The 19,363-nt window shown below is 39.6% G+C and overlaps 1 protein-coding gene across 2 annotated transcripts in view; it reads left to right on the top strand.

Moving 5' to 3' along the window:
* RTTN (rotatin) overlaps positions 1-19,363 on the top strand; it is a 259,753-nt gene that overhangs the window by 148,338 nt on the left and 92,052 nt on the right. For both annotated transcript variants that reach the window (XR_008844181.1, XM_056521457.1), the window contains exons 30-33: positions 1,495-1,623; positions 3,597-3,707; positions 9,028-9,186; positions 13,631-13,708. Coding sequence is in view for 1 of the 2 variants with exons in the window: in XM_056521457.1 (XP_056377432.1) it covers positions 1,495-1,623; positions 3,597-3,707; positions 9,028-9,186; positions 13,631-13,708 (477 nt within the window). In the remaining variant the exon portion in view is untranslated. The remainder of the gene's footprint in view (positions 1-1,494; positions 1,624-3,596; positions 3,708-9,027; positions 9,187-13,630; positions 13,709-19,363) is intronic.

Below are 19,363 nucleotides of genomic sequence, written 5' to 3' on the forward strand. Positions count from 1 at the left end.
TTATTCAGCAGTACCTCTTGATAAAGGGAAACCAAAACGATCGTAGGGGTCAGGGCTCTGCAGCTTAATATGGGTAAGTTTACCATATGCACTTAATTTGACCAGTCTCTGTCTCTCTGCAGTCTGCATGGATCCATAGAGAAGTGCTTGTGCCACTATTAGATTGTCATACTATTATTGCGCAATATTTTATCTTTGTATGTATATGCACATTTGGGTTGCAACTTACTTTGGCACTTGTTTGCACTAATTTATATTCAATAATACCCACAATTGTGGTCAGTGTATATTATAAATACCGTATATAGAGCACTTTAGTAGTAATAATTTATGTGCAGTGCAGTTCTCCTAGAGACTGAGATACCATATTGATTACTTTTTACACCACATTACATGTTAGCCCATTGCAGCTGGCAGTAGCCCTATTCTTTTGTACTGGAATCTAACCTTAATCCCATCTCCAATTATTGGCGTCTGTTTACATTGTTTTTTAAATTGTTTCAATAAAATCATGATTTTAATTAAGGAGTTGTTTGAACTCGATTTTTTCTTTGTGTACATGTTCTATATCTTGCTGTGTATTTGCTGCTGCGTATTTTCCTACCCATTTAAAACAATGGTCAGCAAACACAGCTGCGTAACCTCTGCAACCAGTGATTGACTGAGTTGGCAGTTCCTCATGTCAAAATGTCAGCAGGAAGCGGTGTGCTTTAGGGACCTAGCACCATCAGAATGGTGGGGGGTATGTTAGGTTAGTATAGTGGTGGTGGACATTAAATGGGGCTCACCCACATCTGAAACCTCATCTGAATCTGCAGAATACAAGCTGCAAATCTGTGGCAGAAATGCAAGGGCATGTTACAGATTTTTGTTACAGCTTCCACAATGGATTTTTTTGTTGGAAAACATCATGATGTGAGAATGCTTTAAAGGGGTACTCTGCCCCTAGACATCTTATCGCCTATCCAAAGGATAGGGGAGAAGATGTCTGATTGCGGGGGTCCCGCCTCTGGGGACCCCCGTGATCTCGGCTGCGACACCCCAAACATCAGGTGCATGGAGCAAACTTCGCTCCACTCCGGAGCAAACTTGGCAGGGCCCCCGCTTTGGATAGGGGATAAGATGTCTAGGGGTGGAGTACCCCTGTATGAATACCTTTTATGATGCTTTAGCAACACTGGACAAGTAGATGCTGTTGTATAGTACCTAGAAAGCATTTCATATGAAGACTGTTGTCAAGGCTACAAAGTTTTCTTAACCGCTTATGAGCATACAGTATTCAAACATCTATTTTTTAAGGTGCATCCTGCGCATATTTAATGCTGCAAATTTCAGTGTAAACTGACTGAACACCGCATTAAATCTGCAGTTAAATTATGTGCAGGATACTGTATGTGTGAATAGACCCTTAAGCGGTATTGTGCCATTTTATTTTTATACCATGATGACGTCTTAAAGTCAAGCTGCCATGAAATTGTTTTCTTCTGTTATCAGATCATCTCATCTTTTTATGTCGAATGGGGAGGAAATGCTCTTTCCTATATGGGCAAAGGTGTCACAAAGAGCACCGTTTTGTGCTTGCTTCACTTGTCCCATGAGATGACAGCTGAAGCCAGGAACACGGTAAGAGAAGGGAATTGCATTCCTTGGGATATGTGGTAAGAATTCTATCTGAAGTGCCAGAAACGTACAAATGGATTTTCTTCTTGCCCTGTTTCTTTGAGGTTTGCGGTGTGCTTCGCTGCAGCATTTTCCTCCTTCTTAGATTCTTTGTACAAGGGTTCTATTCCACATAAAGCTGTATGTTTTAAGCCATGACTATTATGCGAACTGCACAGTTAGACAAATGTGGAAAATATTATTTTTTTTCTTCTAAGCATTGAGAAAGGAGGTTTGTTGACAACAATGGTTCAGTGGTTTGGTTTACGAAAATATATTCATCCTTTTCTACCTATCTGATTATGTGCAGATGGCTGTTTGAAACTGTATCTCCTTTGAGGCACTGAAGCAAAATACCAATTAATTCCTCCTTATGGCATACTTTTGGTTTTTTAATGTTCTATAGCCTTGTTTTGTTCCTTATTTCTTTAGATTATTTTTTTTCCCCCAGTCAATATTGTCTAGGTATCCACACTTTAAAATATATTTTTACTTAATGCCTTCTGATTGGGTCATTAAACGTTCACTAGAGCAGCAGCAGGTGCAGAACATTAATAGAAGCGACGCTCTTTATGCATGTCCTAGTAGAATACCGACATTGTTAGTCATGAATCTGAAATTTCCATCATCTGCCAAAAACAAGCGCAGGAAGATCGCAATGGTGAAGTCTGTGATCTTGGACCGTCGCTGATTTCCAGAATGAAAGGCCGCTGTAGAGTGCTCAAACCCCTTTGGCACTGCACGGGGATTTATGTTACTGAACATCTGACACTCCATTTTAAGCCCATTATCAGTGATTTAAATGGCTCTTTACTTAGTTTGTCAGATTTTCCGTTGCAGAAATTGGAGATCAGTACATTTTGTAATGTCCACGAAGAATATATGCCAGGGAATTTCCCAGCAAGCACACGAAGGCCGGTTTTGCATGTTAGGAAAATGTGCAGAATTTTCGCACTGAAAACTCGTGCAGACATTCCACATATTTGCCTGATCCAGCGGGTGCTAGGACCGCTTGGAGATGTGACGTCCCATAGGCTACAATGCATCTGTATGTGGACTCCACAGAAAGCATATACTTGTCTATTCTTTTTGCGGACGCTGGAATCAGAATGTCAGCACAGAATATTCTGCATGGACATTCTGCTGCAGCAGGGTCCCATTCATTTCAATGGGATTCTGCTGCACTGTTTACCTGCAGAATTTCTGGGCCAGATGTTTCTGCCGCGAAGATTCTGATTCCGGAGTCAGCAAGGAAATGCATTGCAGTCTGAGGCGGCACATTTCTGAGCGGTCCTAGCACTCTCCGGATCGGGCATATCTGTGGCCTAAGGAGTTTCATCTTTTTTTTCCTTTTTCATAGAGAATGTTTATTTAACCTCTCTACAGCCTGAAACAGCTTGGATTGTGAATAAAAGTTTAAAACCATGCCCACTTTAGCTGAAAATGGTAAACTGGGTGAAAAACTATGACATTTCATGGAAATAAAATGCATTTTCCCATCTTTTTTTTTAAAACCTAAATTAGTACTTAGAGTTTATTACCCTGTGTATTTGACACTGTAGAAAATCTGTCAGGCAGTGGGAAATGCGCATTGTATTTTATTATAGGCAGACACACAGATCTTCTCCGCCACAGCCCTGTGTGCGCCTGCACCCACAGGACTGCCATTGTTTTAAGACCCTGGACTGAAATTGGGCTATTTAGAGCTTGTATAATGAAAGTTTCTGGACAGCAAACATAAAAGACATATTTGAGAAGGTTTGGAGCCGTCAACGTACAGAATGTATTGATCAATGTTCTCTACTGACTTTTATTTGCATAATCCATATATTGCTTTCCCAGCAATGAATGTGTACTAAGTGTCATGCTGTATGTAAGTGTTCTTTAAGGATATACACATGATGGATCGATCACGCCTGCTGTTATTTGTCTTTCAGGACTGGGTACATCTTTGGTCTTTACCCTATGATCATGGTAGTGAAGAGCAAGTCATACCTAAGCTGGGCTTAGAATGGTTGATTCCTTTGTGGGTTGACAGAGATCCAGAGGTTAGTACAAATTGGAAACTTGGGAGTAAGTGATGTTTGATTCCTCGACCTTGGGGATGTTTATGTATTCTGTGTAATGAAGTATTGTAGTAGAATAGGTGCCTAACAATGAATAATTTATACTCTATTTGCCGGCTGTCTGACAATATTGTAACATTTTTTTTCCCCCGCTAGATGGATTCTATGGTTTTGTCCTTATTAACACCCTGTATATAATAGAGCAAAGACATCTCAGTAAATTGCTTTCAAATCTAGTCTTTGAAGTGTTACATGTTCCATTTCTTATGACAAAAATTAAGAACTACAGATACACAATATATTTAAGGTAGAGACTGAATTTTATTTGCCACCTTCAAATTATGCAGAACAACAATAATAAAATAAAATAACGACCTCATATGCATGGATCACATTATAGAGGCAGCGCTGGTCATACGGTAGTTCCTTGTAATATATTTAAGCACATTACATTCAGTGTGTTATCTGCAGTTGTGCTGCTCTGTTTTTAAATAAATGATGTGATGGGCCTGTGATGTGTGCTCTTCTCCTCTGCAATGCTCCAGGGAACAGTCCGTACAGAATATAGAATGTATCTTTAATTTACTTGGTAATTAAATGTCATTGACTTGTTTCTGACCTTTCATGGTAGGATCAGCTACAGTGAACATCTGCTTTTCAATTTCTTGCTATTAAATAGTTTAATACATTTAAAGGTATCAACAGTTCAGTTGAAACACTTTAAAGAAAACCAGTCTAAAGCATTTTGTTTTAAAGGGGTACTCCACTGGAAAACATTCTTTTTTTAAATCAACTGGTGCCAGAAAGTTAAACAGATTTGTAAATTACTTCTATTAAAAATATAATTCCAGTAATTATCAGCTGCTGTGTGATCCACAGAAAGTTCTTTTCTTTATAGATTAACTTTTTTGTCCGAAGACAGTGCTCTCTGCTGACACCTCTGTCCATATCAGGAACTGTCCAGAGCAGGAGAGGTTTGCTATGGGGATTTGCTTCTACTCCGGACAGTTCCTAAAATGGACAGAGGTGTCAGCAGAGAGCGCTGTGCTCAGACAGAAAGGTAATTCAAAAAGAACTTCCTTGAAAGATCATTTTTATTGGTTGTGTGTGTGTATGTATGTGGATAGATAGATAATAAATTTGACATTTCTGATTGTTCATACAATGTGTTTATCAATCCATTTGTAGAAAAGAACTTCCTGTGGAGCATATAACAGATAAATACTGGAAGGATTAAGATTTTTAAATAGAAGTAATTTACAAATCTGTTTAACTTTCTGGCACCAGTTGATTTAGAGAAACATGTTTTCCAGTGGAGTACCCCTTTAAGGCTTAGACTACGCTGGTATATTAAAGGACATCTGCAGCAAAAAAACAACTTATCCCCTGTCCACAGGCTAGGGGATAAATGTTTGATCGCTGGGGGGTGTGCGGTGTTGTGTGTATCGGGGCTGGACCTGCCGCGGCTCTCCTGTGCAGGAGGCATGCCGGTCGCAGCCGACACGCCTCCTCCATGTAGTTCTATGGGAGAGGCGAGGAGGCAGCGTTCATGCCTCCCTTCCTCACCCATAGAACTGTTTCGGGAGGGGGCGTACCATCTACCTCAGAGAGGTCGATGCTACGCGCATTAGCTGCTCACATAGAGTAGTAATGCGGGTCTTCGTTTGGAGATTGCAGGGGTTCCCATCGTTCGGATGTAGTTTTCAAGCCTCCACCACCCGTTTTGCTCCAAGGCTTCTTCTTGATGCCCCGGAAGAAGCCTTGGAGCGAAACATTGGGTGGAGAGGCCTGCACTCTACTCTTTTCCACTTGGTAATTACTGTTATTTATTGGTCTTGGTTTTAGTATTGGGTGGATTATTTATTTATTTATCCTAATGCATTTATTAACCCCCATACATACCTATGCTATTTGTCTAACTATATGCAATGCCCCATTTGTATTTTTTTGTAAATTTTTTATCATTTGTATTGTCTTCACATTCATGTTAATAAAGTTTTTCTCACATATCTGGTCATTATACGCTGCTCTCTTTTCTATGAGTTTATGCTTAAATTTGGCGTAGATCAGTTACGCATGGGAATTTCTTTGGTGTTTGTTGTACGCTAGTATATTGTTCAATGGTTTGTCACCCTCTGTAGTATTATGTGATGAATCGAAACGCTGTGGCGGTCCGCAACAAAGAGGGTACTTTAGATTTCTTGTGGTCTCTCCAAATATCTGTTAGCAGACTACAGGCTTCTGCTTGCTATAGTGTATAACCTGAAAATAGAGTTAAAAGCTATGCACTACCGCAAGCTTGCACAACTTGGTAGCACCTAGGTTTTAAGTGGCATATTCCTATCTTAATTCAGGTAGTTAAACTACAGGGAATGTCAAGTTGAATCTTTATGCAAATACAGGTGTGATACCTAAAATGTCCTTCTCCTCCTATCCTCCCTTTTTTCACAACTTGTTGTAACCTAGACAATGAGCTGTCAAGGAGAGGAGGAAAGGAGCAGAAATATTAGAAGGAAAGAAGTTTGCAGAATCAATGTATTTAAGAAAAAAACATTTGCAAAAATGTTTTAATTTAACATGCCCTATATACAGGGCAATTTAGACACATTGGTGGACCAGTGCAAAGTTTCTGTAAGAGGGGCCCCCAATTCTAATCTTTTTAAGGATATTTTTTTCTAGACACCGTAGCGCGCTATTACTTGTAGTGTTTTGCACTGTGTTTTAAACATATTTGGAAGACTGCTTTTAAAAGTTTGTGACTCTTTTGAAAAGCATGTGTTTTGGGGTTTTTGATCAGTGATAATATTTAAAGGGGTATTCCATGCAAAAAAGTTTTTATATATATCAACTGGCTCCGGAAAGTTAAACAGATTTGTAAATTACTTCAATTAAAAAAACTTAATCCTTCCAATAGTTATTAGCTTCTGAAGTTTTCTGTCTAACTGCTCAATGATGATGTCACGTCCCGGGAGCTGTGCATGATGGGAGAATATCCCCATAGGAACTGAACAGCTCCCAGGACGGTACATCATCATTGAGCAGTTAGACAGAAAACAACTCAACTTCAGAAGCTAATAACTATTGGAAGGATTAAGATTTTTTAATAGAAGTAATTTACAAATCTGTTTAACTTTCCGGAGCCAGTTGATATATAAAAAAAAGTTTTGGCCTGGAACACCCCTTTAACATTGTGTAATAAAATGACCATGTTTTTACATGTTCACTGCAAAGACGCCCTCATTGGAAAAGGTTTGGACTCCTAGATGACATCCTTTCTGATCAGAGTTGTGTTTTCTTTTTTTTGTCCCCCCATTCAGCCCAGACCGCCATGTTCCAGTCATGAATCATTTCCTTAGAATTGCCTGAAAAGCCTCTTTTGCTCATCACTTTTCTAGCATCCTTAGCACCTCTATACAAACTCCCCATTTAAATGCCCCCAATTGGTAATAATGCCCCCCTAATGTTTTCACACTAACACTTTTGTGCTTTATACATTGAATTCATTTTCAGGATGTAGACTCCCCATTAGGGAGCTAGGAAGGTAAAGCCCCTCTTTGCAACAACAGTCTTCCACCCATTTGGTAGGTACTCCCTCCTCCTAAGTAGTGTCTTTTATGCTATTTTTTCCCACTTTATACACGGTCTGTCCCCCTCCCTCCATTTGGGTGAACTATCTGACCATGTAATATGGGGACCTCCTGGCCCTTGCTTAGCAGCAGACTTTGGGGAAGAGAAGGATCAGCAGTTAGGGCTTATTTTATCCTATCTATCGTTTTATCTATCATCTATCTAGGATTATCAGGGGGCTGTAGTGAAGTAGAAATGCTTACAGGAAGAAGAAAAAAAAATAACTTTCAGCACATATGATGCCCAGAATACTGTAAGATTGTTTTGTGATTAGAACAGTCACTAGTAAAAGCTATACTGATGTTCAGTTTAGTTATTGTTTCCATCTCTCTGCTAGTAGTCTATCTAGGATAGTCTTAAGAGAAATCTAGAAATGTTCTTCTGGCTGTCGCACTGACACACACAGAGCTGTCTTTTTATACACACGTCTGTAAAACTCCTATCAATATATTTTATTAAATCAAGCTTCTTTGGTCACCATGAACATTCTACATTTTCCCATACAAGGCCAATATCTTAGTTTACTTGTCAAGGGGAGGATTTTATGTTTTGCAGAGGGTACAAAAGTATTTTGGAGATACACAGAACACCCCTGAACTTTCCTATATCCGATATGAGTAAGAAGGGGCACCACCTCACTTTTTACAGAAAAGGGCTCCACTTTTTCTATGTACACAATATGCATTGGTTGAAACAAATGAATTGTGGCCTTAAGAATTCCTATTGGTGTCTGGGACTTTAGCATTTGACAGTTACCTTTCCACTTTGCCTTTTCATGGCCTACATTGACACTGTTAGGCTAGGTTCACACCCCGGAATCTTTGGGCAGAAAATTTCTGCCAACTGAATTAGTCGGCGCTAGGACCGCGCGGACACTGCAGTCTCCAGTAGACTGCAATGTGTTCCGTAGGTATTTCCGCCTGAAGAATGAGCAACGTCCTTCTTCAGGCAGAAATTTTAAAGCAGATTTTCCGTTCACAAATTCCGCTTCACAAATTCTGAAGTGTGAATTTGTGAACGGAAACCCATTCACTATACAATACATTTTAGTAAGCGGAATTGCAGGCGGAATTTCCGTAGTGTGAACCTAGCCTTAATGGTATGCACACAGCTGAAGGTTGGGGAATACCGCAATCGCACATGGAAATCACTTTGGTGATTTGAAAATGCATTATAGTTTTGACAATAATCTTCTTTGATATTTATAGCAGTAGTACCTGTGTGTATTTATATATATAAAATACCACCATTGAGTCACTATTTAACTTCCTGTTTGTATCACATGCCTCATGCTTGAGAAAGGCTGTAATTGGACGGCCGAAAAGTCGCAAGACTTTGGGTGAATAAACTTCACATTTGTTTTTCACTACAACGGTGTGCTGCTGGAGTTTCTTTATTTTGGATGTTTACTTCAAGTCTCCGGACCAGAGCCTATACCAGCCGGCACCTGAGCAACTTCTAGTTGTGCTGCTTCTCCCACATCATCTGTGTATGTGTATATATATATATAAGTATCTTAGTTTATGTAACTTAATACAACATTATTATTACAAAACTGAACACATTTAAATGGCTCTAATTTTAGGTAGAAATGTTTGTGTATGTATAAAATCACCACACGTGTGTGTGTGTGTGTATATATAATATATATGATTATTTTTTTTACTGTTCCTAGGTGAGGTTTACAAGCCTGGCTATTGGATCAGCGCTGACATCCATTAAAGAAGGCTGTGTTATTTTGTCTGACAGCTGCCAGAACATTTCTGGAGGCTTATGGGGAATGGTGCTAAGTATCTTTGTTGACCATTATGAATGTAGCATGGTGCGCAGAGAAGTGAGTCATTCTGTTGCCTACCTAGGATATGTTTTTCTTCTAAATAATGACTTGATCTCATGAAATTTTTATGTTCACCAAGACAGAGATATAAAGCTGCTTTAGAGCTAATATGAGAAGTTGTAATGTTGTGAGTGTTCAGTTAATATTGATCAGTACTGATCATACTGATCTTTCTATAAATCTGTAGTAATTCTACGGCAAAATCCATGTATTACTTTTGGATTTTGCTGCAGATTCACCATGATGTTATCCCTACACAGAATGGGAAAATTGTCTACATAACCAAAAGGCTGTGGATTTGAACTGGGTTTTAAAGACCCCATCCACATTTATTGTGCTACAATTTTCTGCAGATTTCCTAGGTGGAATCTGCACCACAAATCCATAGTCTGATCTCTACCTTACTCTTGTGTTTGCTCCTACATCAGAGGTGGCGGAGAGCTTCACCCCTGGACTGAAATTTTTATAAAAGCATGTTACAAAGTGTTCACAGTTTTGTACAGGTTAAAAGGGTATTCCAGCCAAATACATTTTATCCCCTATCCAAAGGATCACTGGGACCCACCGCGATCTCCGTGCAGCACCAGCTTTCTATGCGGGGCTGCACCTCCTGTCTCGGAAACCTCTATGTTTCCGATACTGTAGACTTCACTCCACGCCCCATCGTGATGTCATGCCATGCCCCCTCCATACGTGCCTATGGCAGGGGGCGTGACGTCACGTCTCCAGTCCCGGAAAAAAAGGGGTTTCCAAAACTGGAGACGCAACCCTGCATACAGCGGGTGCTGCACGGAGATCGCGGGGGGATAAGATGTATTTGGCCGGAATACCCCTTTAATTTTTAGAATCCAATCTGTTTTGTATGTATAAAATAAAAAATGTCTTTAGGTAGATAAGCCATATATATAAGGTTAGTATCACTTTGGACAATGATTTTTTTGTTAGAGGATCTTCTTTACAATAAGTTGATCAGAGGGTCCCACCTCTGGGGCAATAGAATACAGCTATAAGGCTATTTCCACATCACGTTATTCAAATATGTTTAGTGTAACATACACACTAAATGAATTCATAGCCTTCTATTGTAAGATGGAGGCCGATTGTCCTTTAAAGGGGTCCTCTGGTGGAAAAAAATTTTTTTAAATCAACTGATGCCAGAAAGTTAAACAGATATGTAAATAACTTCTATATAAAAATCGTAACCCTTCTTGTACTTAATAGCTGCTGTATGCCTCACAGGAAGTTGTATTTCTTTCTGGATTTTTTTTTTTGTCTGACCACGGTGCTATCTGCTGACACCTCTGTCAATGTCAAAAACTGTCCAGGGTAAAAGCAAATCCCCATAGCAAACCTCTCCTGCTCTGGACAGTTCCTGATACGGACAGAGGTGTCAGCAGAGAGCACTGTGGTCAGAATGAAACAAATTCCAGAAAGAAATAAAACTTCCTGTGGAGCATACAGCAGCTAAGTACTGGAAGGATTAAGATTTTTAAATTAAAAATAATTTACAAATCAGTTTAACTTTGTGGCACCAGTTGATTAAAAAAAATCCACCGGTTGATTTTAAAAAATCCACCGAAGTACCCCTTTAAGCCTTAATCTACCAGTATTTATCCGTATACTGCAAAAATAGGCATGGGGTAGTGTAGTAGATGATGGTATCCCATGCCTTGGTATCAATAAAAAAAAATAAAAAAATTAATAATAATAATATTTTACATTTAATAGATGCCATTATAGCCGAAGGTGTAGAACAGGTAAGGATTTGGGTTTCCAAAAAGGGATGCTCTTTTGCTTAAAAATCCAACTTCTGCCTTGGAGTGCTAACCCAGAGATGACAGAATTCAGGTTTTTAAGTGGTTTTTATTTCACACAAATTAAAAGCAAAGGAATACAGTGGACAACGCGTTTCAAAGGGAACCCCCTTCATTAGGTCCATAGAAGGGGGATCACTTTAAAACGCGTTGTCTGCTGTATACATTTGCTTTTCATTTGTGTAAAATAAAAACACTCAAAAGAATGCCTGAATTCTGTCATCCCTGGGTTAGCACTTCAAGCCAGAAGCCGGATTTTTACGGCAAAGTGCATCCCTGCCAGGAAACCCAAATCCTCATCTGCTCTACACGTTCCTGCATAACGGTACCAATGTCAAGCCGCTCCCAGAAATTGGACTAAAATCCCACAAGCGATTAACAGGGTTTTGCCTGCTTGTTCAACACTACAAGGTGAGCAGTTCCCATACCCCACTGTTCCCTGCAGCCCTTTTATACCTCGGATAACGGCAATATTAGCTCCATCTCGGTTTCCCATTTTTTCTTTCTCCCCCATATTCTAGCCTAAGGGTGATGGATAACACTGTATAGCATCCTTTACCATCTTAAGAAGATCACCCTCCACCTCAACAACCATCTGGATGCAGTTAAGAGTTTCTGTTCAGCCAAACAGTAGCAGCTACTTGATATTGGGATCTCCCAAGCCTATTATTAAAGCTTTCTCAGGCTGCTTTAGTAGGAGAAGGCTATGTAGGTGATGGCGCCCACTGTATGTTTATACAAGGAGATACATCAAAGGTATACCATATTTTTCGCCCTATAGGACGCACCGGCATATAAGATGCACCCTATTTTAAAGGTCCAAAATCTAGAAAAAAAAGATTCTGAACCCACCAGTGATCTTCAACCTGCAGACCTCCAGATGTTGCAAAACTACAACTCCCAGCATGCCCGGACAGCCAACGGCTGTCCGGGCATGCTGGGAGTTGTAGTTTTGCAACATCTGGAGGTCCGCAGGTTGAAGACCACTGGTATAGGAGGTAATACTCACGTGTCACCGCTGCCCTGAATTTCACTCCATCGCTGTCACCGCGTCCCCGTGGTGTCCCCGACGCTCCGGACGTCGTCTTCCCCGGGATCCACGCTCTCCGTCGCCGTCATCACGTTGCTACGCATGCCGCTCCTATTGGATGACTGGACGGTGTGCGCGACGATGTGATGATGTCGAGAACAGCGCCGGCCATGCAGGGGATCCCGGCACAGAGCAGGCACCGAGGAGGCAGGTAAGGTCCCTCTCGGTGTCCTGTAAGCTGTTCGGGATGCCGCGATTTCACCGCGGCGGTCCCGAACAGCCCGACTTAGCAGCCAGCTTAGTTTTATTTGCGCTTCAGATGTGGCGGTCAGCTTTGATCGCCGCATCTGAAGGGTTAATACAGGGCATCACCGCGATCGGTGATGTCCTGTATTAGCCACGGGTCCCGGCCGTTGATGACCGCAGGTATTCGCCGTATAAGACGCACCAACTTTTCCCCCCCAGTTTTGGGGAAGAAAAAAGTGCGTCTTATACGGCGAAAAATACGGTACCTGTGGAGCCTTTTTGACATAAATCAAATCTCAACGTCATGTGAACATAGCCTCATCTGTGGTTAAACATGTTGTTTGACAATAAATGGCTTCAGCCAACCACTAACCATGAGTGAAAGAAATGTTTTTGTGTTATCATTCATATTCTCTGAACAATGGTTAAAAAAAATCATAAATTCTGCAAGGGTATGTAAACTTATGAGCACAACTGTATTTGAAGTTAACTTTGTAAATCGGATATCACCTTTGTGATGGAGGATAGGCACACATTGGTGAAAATGTTTTCTAGAGTCCTCCTTTATGCTACTTTCCTTGCTTTGTAATGTCTCTAACATGATGAATACCACAGTTAAAGGGGTACTCCCAGTGAAAAACTTTTTTTTTTTTTTTTTTAAATCAACTGGTGCCAGAAAGTTACAGATTTGTAAATTACTTCTATTAAAAAATCTTAATCCTTCCTGTACTTATTAGCTGCTGAATACTACAGCGGAAATTTTCTTTTTGAAACACAGAACTGTCTGCTGACATGACGAGCACAGTGCTCTCTGTTGACATCTCTGTCCATTTTATGAACTGTCCAGAACAGCATATGTTTGCTATGGGGGTTTCCTTTTACCCTGGACAGTTCCTAAAAATGGACAGAGATGTCAGCAGAGAGCACTGTGCTCGTGATTCAGCAGACAGTTCTGTGTTTCAAACGGAAAAGAATTTTCACTGTAGTATTCAGCAGCTAATAAGTACAGGAAGGATTAAGATTTTTTAATAGAAGTAATTTACAAATCTGTTTAACTTTCTGGCACCAGTTGATTTAAAAAAAAAAAAAAGAATAAGTTTTTCACCGGAGTACCCCTTTAAATGGAAATTGACGTTTTTCACTCTTTGTGCTGCAATAAATATTCAGATTTTTATAAACAGCTGTATTTTCTATAAATGCTGTACGTACAGTGGGCTAAAAAAAAAACTAGTATAGTAACATATTGCTTAGTAAGCACTGAAATGTATTAAAATGAGAAGAAGTGAAACAGTTATTGTTACTCACCTGTACAGCTAGATGTCAGTATTGAGAAATTCTTTTTTGTTTGCAGGCTGGATTCATTCTCCAAAACATGCTTGCTATCCAAATGGCAGAAAATGCTGAATATTCTAAAGAATTCACTTTTCAGGTTAGTAGCATCTATGGGTCTTGGTCATATCTCCTTTCTGAAAAGAAAATAGAATTTGCTTGACTAGCTTAATATTTAGAATAATAACAATAATTTGTTACATACATTTTTAATACAACCGTCTATATAATTGAGCTGAGACACCTCTATCGACCTGGTGGAAACGTACGTTCTAAGTTATCTGCTCTAAAAGCCATTACCTCTGTGTTACAACTGTGCACCTAGAGAAAAGCCGTAAACCTACAAAACTACAGGTAGCGAGCATCCTGTGGATTAGACAAACACGTAGTATTAAGCCCTAGCTTTCATGCACACAGAGGTAAAAGCCAGTGCAGTTTATTTCCTAATGGATTTTTGAAATAATTAACCTCTTTATCACCAACCTTTTTTTTAGCCTTAGAGTGGTTCTATATTTGTTTGAGGATTCATCAGGACTTGGACAGCAGAGTACTTTTTAGTTTTTGGTACTGCATATCACTCCACCACCTTCTTCCCTTTTCTTCTTTGGGACATAGCAGCTTATTGTCAATTTTATAGGGTTGCAAGGGCATAATAGGGTAAAAAACAGAGATAGGGAGAATTCTTTTCATGGTAGGTACTCCTTAAAGGGGTATTCCGCTGCTCAGCATTTGGAATAAACTGTTTCGAATGCTGGAGCGACCGCCGGGAGCTTGTGATGTCATAGCCCTACCCCCTCATGGCCTCACGCCCCCCCCCCACACCCCACCCTACTATGCCCCCTCCCATAGACTTGCATTGAAAGGGCGGGGCATGATGTCCCAAGCTCCTGGCTCCAGCGTTCGGAACAGTTTGTTCCAAATACTGAGCAGCAGAGTACCCCTTTAAAGTAGACTTGTGGATAACCCCACCTGAAAATTAGATTCCATTATCATTTAATAGCTTAGAGTGCCCTGATCACACACCTTTTTAAAGTTATTTCATACACCCTTCCCTTCGCAATATATATGGGTACATTGTTTGTCTTACAACTCAGAGAATCAGTCAAATGGGTGGGACTTAACTTTAATAATGGAAGTATATATCAGGTGATAGGTGGGATTATACAGTCAGGGGGTGTGTATTAGGCATACACATTTCCCAATATACAACAATCACACCCTCTTACTGTATAATTCCACCCATCACCTCATTCACTCCCATTTTTTTTAAATTAATTTGACACCCATCTGACTGAATCCCTGAATTGTCAGACAAACTATAAATACTCCTATCGATTTGTCACCGATCTACACCAGCCCTGACCTGGCTTACAAAACTAGCTGTGGGCAGCATTTGAACATAGTCACACGTTTTGACTCAAAAGTAAGGGGCCCTTTTGTGAGAGAGGGACAATACAAAGTGTTATCCTTATTGAAAAAAAATAAGTGCAATGGCACCATATTTTTCACAAGCCATGTGACTGTTTAATAAAATTTTGCACGTGTACACAAATTTATTTTTTATTTTTATTTTTAAAGTAAAAAAAAATTAACGTGCACAAACCTTGAATACATCAGACAGAGTGGCCAGCCAAAGAGTACAGAACGCTGATGCGCACTTTAGAAACCTTGTAGTACCTATTTTTACCTATTACCTAGTACCTATTTTTTTTATCAGACCTAGCAGACTCGCAAACGCATAACAATTTACTGAGGTTTACATGTGAAGAATGCTGCCTGTCCTTACTATTGTTTTGATATATTAATATTTTGTATTTCTGTCAGTCTGGCTTTCACCAGATTTGTTTGGATATGTCTTTACTACTTTGTAGAGAAAATTTTTGTAACATTTCTATAAATAAACAGTTTTATAAAAATAAGAAACCTTGTAGGATCACAGGATTTGCTGAACTACACACATGTATCTAGTGTGCCTGAGCATACAAGGGGGAGAAACTAGAAGAGTATTTACACAAAAAGGTAAATGTGTATATTGACCAGTATTTTTAGCCAAAACCAGGTCTGAAACCAATTCAGAGAAAACTATGGAAAGAGTTGCACCTTTTTTTCTGTGTTTTGGACTCACTTCTGTTTGTGGCTTAATCCCTAGAGGACGCAGGGCATACACGAACACCCTGTGCCTGCTCCCAGTCTGTGTAGGAGCCTCATACCTGCTATTAATATGGCATTCACCCCCGTGTTCTAAAGGAATTAAATAATGTAATAGACAGACCCCTATTTTTAATATTCAGGGACTCTATAGTAACAGGGACTGTTCCCCAGGACTGGCGCATGGCAAATGTGGTGCCAATGTTTAAAAATGGGTCAAAAGGGGAATTGGGAATTATAGGCCTGTTAGAAAACCCTCAAACAATTTACATACAATGGGGGTTAAACCAAGGAATGCTATTTTGGAGCATCTTGATAAAAATAAATGTATGACTCCATATCAGCATGGCTTTATGAGGGATCGGTCCTGTCAAACTAACCTGATCAGCTTTTATGAGGAGGTGAGCTCCAGACTGGACCAGGGCCAATCGCTGCATGTTGTATATCTGGATTTTTCCAAAGCATTTGATACGGTGCTACATAAAAGGTTGGTGCTTAAAATGAGAATGCTTGGACTGGGGGAAAATGTGTGCAAATGTAACTGGCTCAGTGATAGGAAACAGAGGATGGTTATAAATGGTACTTATTCTGATTTGGTGACTGTTACTAGTGGGGTACCACAGGGGTCAGTCTTGGGTCCTGTCATATTTAATATATTTATTAATGACCTTTGTAGAGGGGTTGAATATTAAAGTAGCAATCTTTGCAGATGATACTAAACTCTGTAAAGCTGTGAACACTGTAGAGGACAGTGCACTGTTACAAATGGGTCTGGATAGGTTGGAGGTTTGGGCTGGGAAGTGGCACATGGGTTCAACACTGATAAATGTAAGGTAATGCACATGGGGAAGAAAAATCCGGGCTGGGATTATGTATTAAATGGGAGAACACCTGGGACGATTGACATGGAAAAGAACTTGGGAGTCTTAGTTAATAGTAAATTTAGCTGTAGTGACCTGTGCCGGGCAGCTGCTGCCAAGGCAAATAAAATCATGAGGTGCATCAATAGGGGCATAGATGCCAGCGACAAGGAAATAATTCTACCGCTGTACAAAAACAAATGGAGACCAAATAACTATGTGTATATATATATATATGTGTATATATATATATATATATATATATATATATATATATATATATGTATATGTATAAAATCAGGGGACCTTACAGAGATCTCTTCCATGATCTATTTATACCCAGGACTGTATCTATAACAAGGGGGCATCCTCTACGTCTAGAGGAAAAAAGGTGTTTACACCACCACAGATGGGGGTTCTTTACTGTAAGAGCAGTGAGACTGTGAAATTCTCTGCCAGAGGAGGTGGTCATGGTGAACTATGTAAAATAATTTAAAAGGGGTCTGGATGCATTTTTGGAAGGTTTATCTTTTCTGATGCCATATTTGGATGCCATATTTGAAGTTGGGAAGGAATTTTTACCTCTAGTATGAGGTGTTTTTTTGCATTCTTCTGGGTCAACTCAGTAGGGACTCATTAGGGTTATAGGTTGAACTTGATGGACTCAGGTCTTTTTTTGACCTTATGAACTGTGTTACTATGTTACCATCAGCAGCCATTGATGGCTGCATTATCTCTTTAAACGCCACAATCAAAGTTGATTGCAAAGTCTAAAAGTGCCATAATTCAGTTGGTGGTTGCTAGTGCAGCTGATCGGGAACACCTTGATGAAATTGTGGGTTTCTGATTAGCCGAGGACTAGTGGGAGAGTTATGATCTGTGTACCGCAAAAACATCATTGTTAGGAAAGATTTATTGGCTTATGATCCTGATTTGTTCCTGCAGGTATTACTATGCAGTGAATACTTGCTTTTGCATATATTATTGCTTATATATTTCATGTACACCGATTCTACAAATTTCTGTATATTTACTTGACTAACAATATAGACTCAATCTATGTGATTTTTGTTTTTTGACGTATTTACCCTGTTCTATTTTTTTTTTTTTTTTGTAACACAACAGATGTCTGAACACTGCACTATTGTACCTGCTTTATGTTGTCCCATATAGGGTTATTTGTATTTTACCTACCACTGTGTATTCATTCATCTGTTGTGCCACTGCTGCTTATGTCAGGTGAACATTCCTCTGGTCTGGTCAGCTGACCTATGATGGGTGTTTCTTTAGTTTCTATATTTTTTTGACATCCAATGTACCTCTTAGATGTCACAGACTTGTGGCTAGGAGAGAGGTTTTTAAACTGCTTTGTAGTATTGCACTGTATGGTCTATGATTACTTCTATGTGAGGAAACATGTCAGACTTGTGCACCATGGTCCCGTTGCATGGGGATGTATATTGGATTTTAATGCTTCAATAAATTTAAATAAACACTGGGTGCGCCCTAGTGAGGACTGTTTGGAGGTGCAAATTACGTAGAAACTTTAGGGTTCTTAACCCTAGGTGTTGCGCTCAAGGCACAACACCTACAGTAGCGTCTGGAGAGAAAGGTACAGGAAATCAGCCACGAGGAACTCCCGGGAATGACGTCGGCCAGTCCGGAAGAGTCACAACATGGTATAATAGAAAATTATTCCCCTGAATAAAGGCGCCTTTCCCAATGTATGTATTATGGATGTTTTATTGCAACGCGTTTCCATCTTGAACTGGGATCTCAAAAAATTTAAAAACATTTTACTACGGAATCCTGTGACTGCTGGACATCTTTTACATAGTTACTTATTAGGGTTTGTAGTAGGACAATTGAAATCGTTATGGCTATGAGATAAAAAAAAAAATATGCAAAAGTAACCAATTGCTGCGTCATGAAGGGGTTAAAAGACTAAACAGAATTCTGTGTACCAAATAGTGTTCTAAAAGCTATTATGCAGGTCAACAAAATGTTTAAGTGCACCTGTTTTTTTAATCTATTTTTTCTTATACATGCAATATGTTTTAAAATCTAGCATTGAATTTTCTATTGGTGCAGCTGATGTTTAGCTAAAAGTAGTAGTTTTATTACAATGTCATTACAGCGTGTGACAGTACAAGAATTTATTTTGTGTAGCCATAGATAAACTTCTATAAACCTGGGGAACAAAAGCTCTTCTAGCGTTTTACCCCTTTTGGCTACACAGTTTTACTTCCTTCCTCAGTGACTGGGATCTAAAACCTGTCCTGAAAAAGAACACATATTTATTTAACATTTTTTCAGATTGCATTAGTCTCTTCTGTAAGGAATTGGGAAAACTAGATTTGATTTAGCATTTTTGGATGACATATCATTGACTTATCATGGCATATGTCCTCTCTGCTGACACCTCTGTCCATGTCAGGAACTGCCCAGAGCAGGAGAGGTTTGCTATGGGGATTTGCTCCTTCTCTAGACAGTTCCTCACATGGACAGAGGTGTTGGCAGAGAACTGTGGTCAGACAGAAAATTTTATTTGAAAATAACTTCCTCTTTGGCATACAGCAGCTAATGAGTACTGGAAGGACTATGATTTTTTTTATTAGAAGTAATTTACAAATCTGTTTTAACTTTCTGGCACCAGTTGATTTAAAAAAGAAAAAACCTACCGGAGTATCCATTTAAGACAAGCTCCATTATTTTCTTTACCACCTTAGAAGCATGTTTAGCCCCAT

Source organism: Hyla sarda, chromosome 5 (assembly GCF_029499605.1).
Source record: "Hyla sarda isolate aHylSar1 chromosome 5, aHylSar1.hap1, whole genome shotgun sequence".
Taxonomy (NCBI): domain Eukaryota; kingdom Metazoa; phylum Chordata; class Amphibia; order Anura; family Hylidae; genus Hyla; species Hyla sarda.